General features: G+C 33.9%; 1 protein-coding gene across 3 annotated transcripts in view; it reads left to right on the forward strand.

Moving 5' to 3' along the window:
* MICU1 (mitochondrial calcium uptake 1) overlaps positions 1-12953 on the forward strand; it is a 210775-nt gene that overhangs the window by 71692 nt on the left and 126130 nt on the right. For all 3 annotated transcript variants that reach the window (XM_074296868.1, XM_074296869.1, XM_074296867.1), the window contains exon 5: positions 1483-1526. In XM_074296868.1, the coding sequence (XP_074152969.1) occupies positions 1483-1526 (44 nt within the window). The remainder of the gene's footprint in view (positions 1-1482; positions 1527-12953) is intronic.

Here is a 12953-nt window from a genome sequence, read left to right on the forward strand (position 1 = left end):
GTAAAGTCTTTCCCTCTGTGTGAAGGTTTCTTGGGAGCTCTGAATCTCCTCCAGCTCTTGTCCTTCCTCAAATCAGACTGATCTCCTTTTAGCCTGCCTGGCGTCACAACTCTATCCCAGAGTCGCTTCTCTCAGAACCCATGCTGCCCTCTTTTATCCTCCCAGAGAATGGGCGTGGGATAACGCAAGGGCTTCTGGGAAAAATTACTTCAACCAATGAACTTGCTCCTCCTAAGCATGCAAGCTCTTCCCCAGGAATTTACAAGTAAAACTCCCAGTAAAGGCCGGAACTAGAGAATTGTCAAGTACCGACTTAGCACTTAGTAAGAACCTAACATCTCATTATCTCATTAGCACTTAGTAAGGACCTAACAGAACACTGGACATATTTTCTTTACTTCCTCATTTCCTTTCTTGCTTCCTCCATCTGCATGCACTCACTGAAACTTGGCTCTCTCTTGAGGTGCAGTTGCCTCTCCAAGCTGATTACACTTTCACTCTGTGATTCATTGGTCATGGCAGAGAAGATGGAAAACTCCTTGTTCCCCATCGTCATGTCCACCTATCACCTCCTTCCTTCTACCACCGCCTCTCGTGCTTTGATATTCGTTCATTCCATATTTGTCTCCTTAGTCAGACTTTGAGCACTCTGCCCTGCTCTGCTCCCCAACTCCTGCTGTGACTTGAACAAATACTGATTGTCCCTTAAAAACCTTAACCTTCCAATTCCTCAGTTTCCTAGGGCCTTCTCCCCCCCCATCCCTCCGTTACACACAGATGGTCCTGCCCTCAAACTTGCCATTGTCTGCGTGTCCCACTTCTGTGTTCAAACTCTCTTCACCATCCCTTTCTAAAGCTGACTGCTGGTTCTCTCCATTGTTAGTTTCCCTCATCACTGTGTAATTTTTAAAAATATTATTTATATGTATTTATCTATTAACTGACTGTATGTGCATAGTGGAATATAAGATCTTTTAGAGTAGGGGATAATCTCACTTTTGTGTTTATATCTTTAGCACTTAGTGAAATACCTGCATATAAGTGCCTAATATGTGTTTGTCGATTGATTAATTGATAAAATGAAGCAATATATTATGACAGAAATAATGCTGCTCTATAGTCAAATGGCCTGGGTTTATATCCTGCTTCTGACATTGCTTGTGTGAACTTCACTGCCCTGGGCCACATTTTTCCTATCAATAAAAGCAGGAAGTTGTAGTAGCTGACCCCAGAGGTTTCTACAGCTTCAGATTTTTATGAGCCTGTGCCACTACTATGGAGCTATAATCTTTTCTTGTCTTAAATAGGAAAAGGAAAATAGAAAATATCTTCATTCCTTTATTGAATTTAGGAGAAAGCTGTACTCCATTGGAGTAATGATTCCCAAATTACTGAAAACAAAGATGAGAGAACTATGCAATTTTATATTGTTTACATTGAGATGTAAATTCAGGGACTAATGTTGTTACTTCTCTTTTTCAGATTTGGGCCTGGATCAGTACATAGTCAAACGCTTTGATGGAAAGGTAAGAGAATTGTGATACAGAGGTAAATACATACATATATATACATTAAATTAAAATTGATATATATATATAATATTGTGTATATCTCTTTCTATACACACACACTTATATAAACCTCTTGTGTCAACCGCTATGTTTATTAATGATTGGTTTAGTATTTATTTGCATCTATGTATGAGTGTAAAAATACTAAAAAGATACCAAGCCCAGTACAATGACATTTTTGTCCCCCAAAACACCTTTCCCTGATGATTTTTCTGATATTATACTACCTTTTTGATAATGTAAAGCAAGCTTGAAAATTATAGAGGTAACAGATTGTAAATAATTGTAGTTTGTAGTTGTAGGAATGATCAATTTATTTGAACATTTGTTTTTAATAGTTACTTTAGAATTTTAACAACAATTTTTTAAAGTATTTAACTTGTAAAATAATTATGAGGATCCAAACTGCACTTATTTGCATATGACTACATTGTTTGCATATATGCCTACAAATATTTGAATAAAACATTTATTAATCCATTTTGACATATTGAATGGTGAAACTTTATTCTTATTGCCTCATGGTTTTTTTCTGTGGTGGAGCTCTGAATTGGTTTAGGCATTAGTTCTTAAATGGTTTCTTTTATAAACCAAAGCAAGAAAAGCTTCCAAAAAAAGGGGAAAAGATAGTTTTGAAGGAAGGCAAAAGAAATCATCAGGAAAAAAAACAAAACATTAATTATCCTACCCTGCAGAGAAAGAACCAAATCCATTAAAAATAAAAGTTGCAGATTGGCTAAACATGACGGGAACAGAATCAGTAACCTCAGTAGACAGAAGACTCAGTCTCTTAGGAGAACTTAATTAGAATGCACTAGCACTTAGGATTAATAATGAAAAGAGGGCTAGGAACAGAGTTTGTGTTTTAAGTATTTTTGATGTACAAAATGAGAGAATATGTGCAGCCCAAAATGTCTTGACCCCAATGTGTTCTCAGATCTCGCTTTAGAGAGTCATTCCTTTGGATCAAACATTAGGTTTAGACTTCCTGTTTTAAAATTCAGATATGTTTGAAAAGAGTTTTAAATTAAGGAATATAAATATACTAGAATATTTTAGCATATTTACCAATATACCATTTTAAATATATTTTGATTTAACATAATTTATTTTTAATAGACTTCAGTATATTTATTAACCAACCAACATTAAGCACCTATTATGTGCCAGCCACTGGAGATATAAGTACAAAAATGATATGATCTTGAACCTGAAAGATATTATATAATAGCTTATTTCTTAAGGAGAGTTCTGGACACCTAGAAAAAGAAATTCTGAAATAGGGAAAGTGTATAGAAAGTGAAAGCAGATGGTAGCAAAGACTCCCAGCCTGAGGCTGGTAGAACACAGTGAGAGAAGAGTCATAGAGCTCTGAAAAATAAGCCTGGACCAGGTAGCAGCTTGGCAAGGAACTGGGCTCCTTTCTTACTCACTCATGTTCTGTTTTGTCTGGATAGGGTTGCTGAATCTATTTATCTCTGTATTGAGAATTTTTGCATCCAAACATTCTTCATGAATTTCCTATTAGAAGGAGATCTTGTTTGGTATAGTTCATGTTAGTGTTTGCTAGACAAACATCTATAAAAGGGTTTCATTTTTTTTTAGTTCTCTACTTTTTTATGTCTTCATGAAAAGCCAGGTGTTGCATAAGAAAATCAAGGTAATAACTATCATTTCAGTCATACAAGAAGACTGATCGTTGTTGTGACAGGTATCAAATTTGTGTGGCTGTATACAGAGCACAATCTGAAGAAGAAAAATTTGTCTTAGCTCAACCATTTCTCTAGTATGATTGTAACTTTTTTGACTGTCTTTGTTTCTGTTATCACTTTCCATAATACTTCATCAGTTGTTGCCAGGATGTGCAGTTTAACCAAAGTTTTAAATTGAAAGCTAATATTCTAAAGGAGTCTACTTTTAAATTGTCTTGAATTTTTTCTTGAACTTTTGTCTTTTTTCTCTTTTCATTTGATAAGTTTAAAATAATTGGCAGCTGCCTAAAGGAAATATGCTTCTTTCATCAACTTCCATCATTCTTGTGCCCAACACTATTTGACAAAACTCATTTGAATAATAATACTTGAAAAGGGTTAGCTTATAGCTATAGTTTTGCCATTTGCCCCTTTTGTTGTTAAAACCAGCAAACTGGTCTTGGGAAAAGGTTATCTATTATCTCAGGTATTGTTCATTTGTATTTTAGTCCCAAAAAACTCTAGATATTTTAGGTGGGGAAAAGGAGGGGTACTCTCTTTCATGTGGTTACTTGAGTTATCTTTTTTATTAAATTTATTTAAGCAAAAAGTCCTCTTGTGAGAGGAAAGAAATATCCTTCTTCTAATCAGATTTTAGCAGAATCAGATTTGAGATATTTTGTTTTAATTTGGGGAAAAGACTACTTCTAAATAATAATACTACTTTATAATTTTAATTTTATTTATACCCCAGGGATGATAATTCATTCTATTGAAGTTGTATTGTAATGTATTTTAAAAATAATGGATTGAAGGAATTACTTTCATTACTGTGATTATAATACATTTATCAAATGTCCTCCTGCCATAGATATTATGCAGTGAAAGTTAAATTACAGCAGTCTGAAATCCTTCAGGTTTGAACAGTACCGTCCATGACAAGTGTCCAGTAGAGAATCCATATGGGTCAGAATCAAGTTGTGTTTAAGGTTTGCAGAGTGTTTTCCTCTCAACAATTCTGTGAGAAAGGTATTTCAAGGATTGTGATTCCTATTTTACAGAGAAAAGTGACTTCTCCAGGATTGCAAACGCTGGGGTGGGGGGAAGTTGAAAATCAGAATCCATGTCGGACTTTTTTTTTTTTTTTTAAATTTTAACTACACTGTGTAGGGACTGTGCAAAGTGACATAAAAACATTAGAAATTCCCAACTTAGAAACCAGGGGAGTAGTTTTCCATCTTCTGTGGTTAGGGCATATGGGATCATTACTGAATATGACTTTTATTACTTTTAGTTTTCAGATTTTTTTCTCTCATTGAATAATTCAACTACCATTTCACTTGAAAAGGAATTGCTTGGAAATGGTGATTCTCAGTTTCTTTTGTATGTTTTGATGTAAGCTTATCTGGTTATAGCATATTTCTTAGTTTCATTTGTTTTTTGTTTTTCCCCTCTTGCTTCTCTTACTTTCTACTTGTTCATTTTTACATTTAATAAATTAAAGTGAGAAATATGTTCTCTTTTCCTTCTGCTCACAATTGACAAGTCCTCTTAAAGTCTTTTTCTTATTACCACATTTTTTCAAACTGTCAAACATAGTAAAAACTTAACAGGCTTTCAGTAAATCTATTAGGAAAGAAATACTGACTTCTTTTGTTGTGGCATATTTATTTCTTTTAAGAATAATACTTAAAGTAAAAAACATGTTCCTTAAGCTAGAATGTATTCCTTTTTATAAAGCTACAATTAATTCAGCCATTGCCTTCACTTCTATTTAACTTTTTTAGGGAATAGGTATTTTCAACTTTCTTACTTTTCCTTCCCCCTAAGATGTCTCTGAAAGACATTATCTCCGGGTCTAGGTTTTTCATTATTTAAATCTCAGACTAGAAGTCAGAAGACTTGAATGCTAGTTCTAATAGTGCCATAACTTGATTTGTGGCATCGCGCTCTGGCCTGTAGGGGTAAGTAAATGATTTCCTAAGAGTTTGGGACTATAGTTATCATTTCCTGATATCTTGATTATGTTTTTATACTTGAGTCACAGTGTACTGAGAATTTGTAGTTTATTTTGTTCTTTTTACACTCTGTAATATTCCCAGTAGTGTTCCTGAAAAGAGAATAATTTCATCTTATATTCAAGTTAGAGTCCATAATGAGATTGAACATGATATTGATTACAACATTTATATATAGCCCAGTGGATACTCAAACAAAGAAGGAAATAGGGAAAATAACCTGTGCTTTAAAGCACATTTTAATGGAAATGTTGACCAGATGGAATGTAAATATGTCTGTAATTGTAAGCTGGTTGAAGTTTTAGTAAAAATATGTTGACATAAATTTCATAGTATGTCATGGTTCTTGTATTTGATAAAAGCCCCCAATTCCCATACCTATCAGTATAGAAGGCCAAGTCACTAAATGACAGGCAAAAAATATCATTTCTCTTCAGAGAGAAACGGAGCTCTCGCTAATTTTTGGGAAGCCTAGTTATTTGTTTCTTGCCACAAAGTTATTTTATGGTATAATGTCGGAGAGATTATCTGTGTTGCAAGACGTGTCAAAGGATCAGGAGAGTTGGCTTCTCCTCTTCTCCATGTGGCAAAGTGGTACAGCCAGGAGGGGTGTGTTAGATACCGAGTCAGAATGATAACGAGTTGCTATCCAGGTTGATTTTGATGTATTTCTGATCTTGTTGGTTTTGCCTTGAATGAAAGTTACAAATAAGTTTTATATTCTCTTAAAGGCTGATTAGATTAGAATGTGATGCTCTGTATAGAACCACAAATGTGCTACACCTCACTATTAACTTAGCTTCCAGTTATTTCATGTAGTATTATTTGAGAGCTTGAAAGGAACTTTGGGGGACTAATTCTATAAGAACAGTTTAAATGCCTGATCAATATTATGGTTTCACCAGAATGGAAACTCCTTCCCCAAGATTGTTGTAACCCACCTTTGACTTTGTAATCTCAGAGAGGTGAAGTGTGATCGGCCCCAAACCATATTGCTAGTACTTTCTGTGTTTGTTGTAAGCCCAAATCTTCCTGACTCCCAGTCCTGTCCACTCTATGCTGCTTCTTTAGTCCTTGTAAATCTTTGCTACATTTTCCATTGACATAAATAACTGAACATTCTGTCTTCACTCTTATTCATGAGTTACTGTCTTTAGATTTTTCCCTTTTTGTATTTCGTCCTTTATATATAGCCTCAATATTTAATTTTTTTGCTCATGATCCATGTTTTCATTTGTCATGTTAAATCCCAGTTTCATATTAAACTTATGAACTATCATTTGTATTTTCTTGTCCTCATACAGTAACAAAATCCTTGCTTTTTAAAAGAACTTATCATTGTATTAAAGGAGAAAAAGAAAGTTGTTTCAAACTTACCATAAGTTCCCAGATGTATTCAACAATCACACAGCTCTTTTCTTTAGGAATGAAATTTCCCATGTTTTTTGTTTGTACAAATATATTTATAGTTAAAACATTCATAAGTTTACATGAAAAAACATAAGTTTAACTGAAAAATATTTTACCTCATCTGACTCTCAATATGATGTGTTGCCCCCAAGCTATTGGCTCACATAATTTACTAGTAGGAAATTATTTTTTCATATAGGTCTAATTTTTAAACTACTTTAAAAAAATGTAATTCTCTTATTTATATGATTCAAGATTTCACTTTTTAAAATTAGATTTAATTATATTTAGCCTTGGTAAAAAGTCAATTTTATCTACTAAGATACAATTAGAAATATGAATTTACAAAAAAAATCTAATAATTTCATTTTGAGAGAAGAAAATTATCAAATATCAGTGTTCAGTTTAGTTACTGAATTTAGAAACTGGAATGTGGATTGCTTTACTATGTTTCCTTTTATCCTCAAATCCAATATAAATTGTAAGTACAGTTGATATTTTCATGACCAACCTGACTTTTCTATAGAAACTAGTGTTTTTAAAGTAGAAAATCTCAAGTGTGATAAAAATTTTTGGATTTTGTTTTTATTTAGTAAGGAAGAGAATAGGCAGCTTACATCTTTCATATTACAAATGAAGTTAAGCTCAGTTGATTTTTTTTCTTTCTTTTCAACAATCAATTTAGCTACTTAATATTAGCAGTTATGGGAATACAACAATTAAATGTAATGATTACCCTCCCAATTATTTAGGATTTGTAAGAAAGATTTTTAACCCAACCCCTCCTTAAAAATGCACAGAGAGGGGCAGCTAGGTGGCGCAGTGGATAGAGCACCAGCCCTGAATTCAGGAGGACCCGAGTTCAAATGTGGTCTCAGACACTTAACACTTCCTACCTGTGTGACCCGGGGCAAGTCACTTAACCCCAGCCTCAGGAAGGGGGAGGGGAGGAATGCACAGAGAAAAATTTGGAACACAGGATTTTGCAAGGGTGAATACTGAAAACAATTTTGCATATGTTTTGAAAATAAAAAGCTGTTATTTTAAAAATGCACGGTGATCAGCGTAAACTGGTCATTGATTCTTTAGCTTCTCCATTAATTAGATTTTATTTTTTAAACCAAGTTTTCTTTGGATACCCAGTAAAATTTTAGATATTTGATTTTTATTTAAACATTCTATTCTAGGTTCTCTAGGCAATACTGCTTTAAAAAAAATATATCTCACAATAAGTACCCCCTTTACAGTGTAGAAAGTCCCTCTTCCTCAACTTTAGTTCTAAATTGAAAAGTCTGGTCCCAGGGATTTCCCAAACATTCTCCTGGGGAAGTATTGACAAAAAAATTTGTTTCATTTGGAGGAAAATTAGGAATTTTCTTCTCCTTTTCACTGGACCTTGCAGGTAAAATCTGAAATATTTGTGTGTGTTCTTTTCCTGTACCAGGTTCTTAAGTGTTGTAATGTATTGTAATCTGTATACTGTATACATGTGTATGTGTATATGGAGAGTTTGTTTCTTGATTTTTAATTTTTTGGTTTTGCTTTTTTTATGTAATCAAACATTCCCAATTTTTTCCTTTCCTTTTTATAACCTTTCTTCCTTCTGATCAGGATTTCTGGCAGGTACTGACTCATCAGCATGTTCTTTCCATTAGTCTGTGCTCCAGAGAACGTAGTTATGCTTTGGGCCTAAAGGGAGAGTGCATGCTAATTTCCTTCCCCTGCTCCCTTCCAAATGGTTCAATTTATGTCAATTTTAATTGACATTTTATCTGAATAGAGACAATTAGAACCTTAAGTGAGTCCTTGAGAATATAGTAGCCAACACATTGAAAAGGGAACTTCAAAGGGATTTAGGAAGTCTCCTGCAATGAAAAATGTCTGTGCTTTATTGATCAGTATTCCTGAAGAAATAGGCATTTCCCTTAGGTGCCTATTGGCAGTAGACAGTCTTTTAATTCTGGCTAGAGGATAGCTTAGGCAATGAGAGACAAGTAATTTGAAATGGAGACTTGAACTGACTCCTATTATGATAAAAAAAATTTTTTTTAATCCATTAGATTGTGATCCCTTTGAGGACTGGGTCAGAGGTCCTTTTCATTTCCACATCCCTTTAGTCCAGTACTATTCCTTATAAGTTGTAGATATTTAGCATATTTTGTTTATTTGAATCTTGCTATGACCATGTCACAAAAAAAAATCTTATGGTTTTTTTTTTTTAGTGTCCATTTAATAAAACAAGGGAAAAAGCTATACTTAGCTGCCTGGAAAAGTAGAAATTAATCTGGAACTGGTAAATAGGAAAAGCCAGTGAGCAGATGAAAAAAAATTGTGCAGGGCATATATCTTCATTGTTTAGAAGGGCTATAGCTACAGATGGATGGATGGATGGATAGATGGATGGATGGATAGATAGATAGATAGATAGATAGATAGATAGATAGATAGATAGATTAGATAGATAGATAGATGGATGAATGGATGAATGCCAGGTGTTGTCTTTTGTTCATGTTTATTATCTTGTATATTATGTCAAGTGCTAGGCTGAAGAAAATAGAAAATCACATAAGGGAAGCTGAATTTTTAAGAGTTCTAATAATTACAGATAATAATTTTATAGTGGCATGTAAAAAATTCCTAATCTGCCATATGGGGCCATTAGTATAAACACAGAATAAAAGTTGTACCCTATTTTGCTGTGTGCCTTGAGAGCAAAGCTCAGCTCTGTGAGTAACATCAAAACAGTCAAAGACAGATCTCTCAGATGTAACTTGATAAAATCATCTTTGATGAGTAAAATGAATTGATTAAACATCTCAGTAATGGTATATTTGCTGGCCCTAAAAATTGGAATTTATGAATAGAGATGGGAATTCAAATTCTGTGATAATAGTATTTTCACAGTTTTTAATACTAGAGATCCTTATTTTCAAGTCATTATGGTAATCCTTCATCTAAAGGAAAACAAATCAAACGAGAAGCCACAACTTCTAACTTAGGAAATATACTGCTTTTTTATTAGCATAATTTTTGACAAGCACACAAACTTAGTTTGCAGTAGGTAGCTGTGTGCTTTCTATCTGAGACTTTTATATTCTATGCTCTGAATATCCAAAATATCTTAAGCCTTTACTAAGAAATGGGTGCTATTTCTTTTGAAATGTAATTTTTCAAATAATGAGCCATCCCAGTCAGAAATTCATGTGTGACTGACTTATGAATTTAATTTTATAATTAATTACAAGTAATTACCTATTGTCCCAATGTACTAGCATAATGCCTTGTAGCAATAGTTATATAGAAATAGCAGCAGGCAGGTAACCAGGCCCTGCTGACCTAGTAGTTTGTGTATACTAAGCTGATTAGGTACAGAAAATTTGCTTAAAATCTCTGGAAGATTATATTTGGCCCTGGTACTTGCAGTATAGTTTATTAAGAGGCTTCCTGGCTCTAGTAGGCTATTGGGCAAGAAAGGGAATCCTGTGTTTAAGCACTGACTGAGCAGTGAAATAGAAATATTAATTGGATGGATAAATGTGCAGAATTTGCTCTCATTCTTCCCTTGGTAAAAAAGCTATCACTTTGAAGTGATATGTCAAAATTGCTTTCTTTCAGAAGAACATTAAATGCTTTTCATTAGTCTTCTTTGAAATACAAACTCAAAGTCAAATTACACTTATAGATGCAATTAAGAGTACACCCAAGTAACGTGAAATAGATAGCAATACTGAAATGTTCCTGTAGTTTTCTAGAAAACCTAGATATGCACTTGGTTTTTTAACTATAAAAATTGTTTTCCAAGTAACCAAAAACTGCTGCTTTTCTAATCTAGAGCCGTAGGTAGCAGTGAAAACTTTTTTTTTTAGATTTTAATCAATAGGAATGAGAGAGCCAGTATTTACCAGAGATACTACCACTTTGTTTTGAACTGTTATAGTCAGTTATGACATGTGCCCCTTTAAAAATGTTTAACTTAATATCCTTATTGATCAAGGGCCCCAGATTAAGTATTACTGCATTCTCAAGGATCTATTGTGAATTATTTAAGAGTCTTAAAACTTGAAAAAAATGTTTTAAAAAGATTTTTCTTTGTAAAAGGAAGTGGGGGAAGAGTTTTCTTGTGTTGCCTTCAGTAAGTATAAATCTCAGTAACATATCTGCATCTTTGGGACCGCCATAGGTCCTTACATGGAGCAGTTATTTTCTAGGCTGTCCCCAGATCAGGCTTTCCTTGCTTGCTTTTATTGTAGGGACTTCTCCTTTGCATGCCCAATCCCTACTGCCTGTGGAAAGTAGAGGATTGGTGGGGGGAATGGTTCTCTTCTATTTGTGGTATAGAATGCTGATCTTGTGTTCCAGATGCGACTTGTTACAAATGGTGATGGATATTTATTGTGTTGCTAGGAGGAATGTCCATCAATATGTTTCTAGTCTCTTGGTACCATCTCATGACTTTGGTCCCCACTTTTACATGATCTTTAAATTCCAGAAATAGCTTAATTGTAAGGATGATTCAAAGGGATGTTTCAAATTCCTGTTTGTTTTTTGTTTTTTCCCCAAGTATCAAAATCATTAGGCAGCAGGATTATTTTAGATTTTATTACTTCCAAATGTGAGGTTAACTGAGCTTTTCGGGTTTTGTTGTTGTAGCTGCATAACTATAAACATGACCATGCATTTAAATGCTAATCTCTGCATGTTTAGTCTTTTCAACACAAATGTTAATTTACAGTGCAATGTGACATGAAAAGAATAAGTCTCAGGTTAATTTCCCTCACTATTTAAGCAAAAATATTTAATTGAAATTTTTGTTCAGCCAAATCAAACTTGGTGAAAGTGACATCAAACTAGCATCCAGTTGATTGATTCATAGGAAATAGAGGCAGAAAGATATCTTGGAGATCATCTTGTTTCTGATCTTTTGATAGAAGGGGAAGCTGAGGCCTAAAGAGAGCAAGGAGCTTTTTAAAAGTTTCACAGATGGTGGTAGTAGAACCGGCATTCAGATCCAGACACCCTGACCCCAAATCTTATGTTTCTTTCTCTTCCCTGGGAGGCCTCTCTAATTCAGCTCACTGAATTTTAATGGTGTCATTTCTTCACTTTGCCAATTTTGCCTATGGCTGATGTGTTAGAGATGAGTTGTGTAAACGGACTTGTGGATGTCTATTTCAAAGATTTAGTGAGAATAGTTCTTGCTGATGTATATTTATTTCTCTCTAGTTTGATATACTTTTTGGTTCCAAATTCAATTCATTAAAAAAAAACTGTACCAATTGCAGATTACCCATTGACATACTTCTGCTTATGATGACTGCCAAAAAGCATTTACAAGCCTGTTCTGTAATTGAGACCTATATAAAACTGCTTATACAGCATTACACACTGTAATCCATTAAGAGTTATATGAAACCACATCATTGGCTCAAACCTTGCTCTTCAACCACAAAGGAAACTTGCTTGATGCAATTATAGGGAAAAACCAGAGAGTTTAGAATTAGAAGACAGGAAGAGGGAATCATTGGAGGAACAGTAGCAAACATTTCTCATTAGCTCACATTTGTGTTGTCTCTTTAGCTCACAGAAGATTCAATCTCGTCTAATAGATTGTCAAATTACATTTGGGATTATACATTAATGTGAGTAGTGAGATACATTTTTAAGACATACAAAGATTGTAGAGTATTTTTTTTTTGAGGCTGGGGTTAAGTGACTTGCCCAGGGTCACACAGCTGGGAAGTGTTCAGTGTCTGAGACCAGATTTGAACTCGGTTCCTCCTGAATTCAGGGCTGGTGCTCTATCCACTGTGCCACCTAGCTGCCCCCAAGTATTTTAAGTTCTTATAGAAGACTATTGTATTAAACTTTTCATCTGAGGAAAGAGGATTCCTGAAATAATAGAATAAGAAATAAGGGGTATTAAGAATAATAGAATTAAGATATAAGAAATAATGGATATTAGTAATAGAATTAAGAAATAATGAATATGCTTCAGTATGAATTAAACAGGAATCTGAACAAAGATTTTTAGTTGTTTTTAGAATTATGTTTCTCTAAATGGGAAGAGGGGAAATTATTACATGAAATTGTTTTTCAAAATTGGACACTCAAGGTTGATCTAACCTTATGAACTCTTACAACCAAGAAGACTATATCAAGATGCTATAGCTCCTTTGAATTGAAGCCATGTGGTTCTAGCAAAACATTTTTAACATTTGACCAGCCAGGATTTGAGAGATGAAACAAAATAAAACAAAAACCCA

Source organism: Sminthopsis crassicaudata, chromosome 2 (assembly GCF_048593235.1).
Source record: "Sminthopsis crassicaudata isolate SCR6 chromosome 2, ASM4859323v1, whole genome shotgun sequence".
In the NCBI taxonomy this organism is placed as follows: domain Eukaryota; kingdom Metazoa; phylum Chordata; class Mammalia; order Dasyuromorphia; family Dasyuridae; genus Sminthopsis; species Sminthopsis crassicaudata.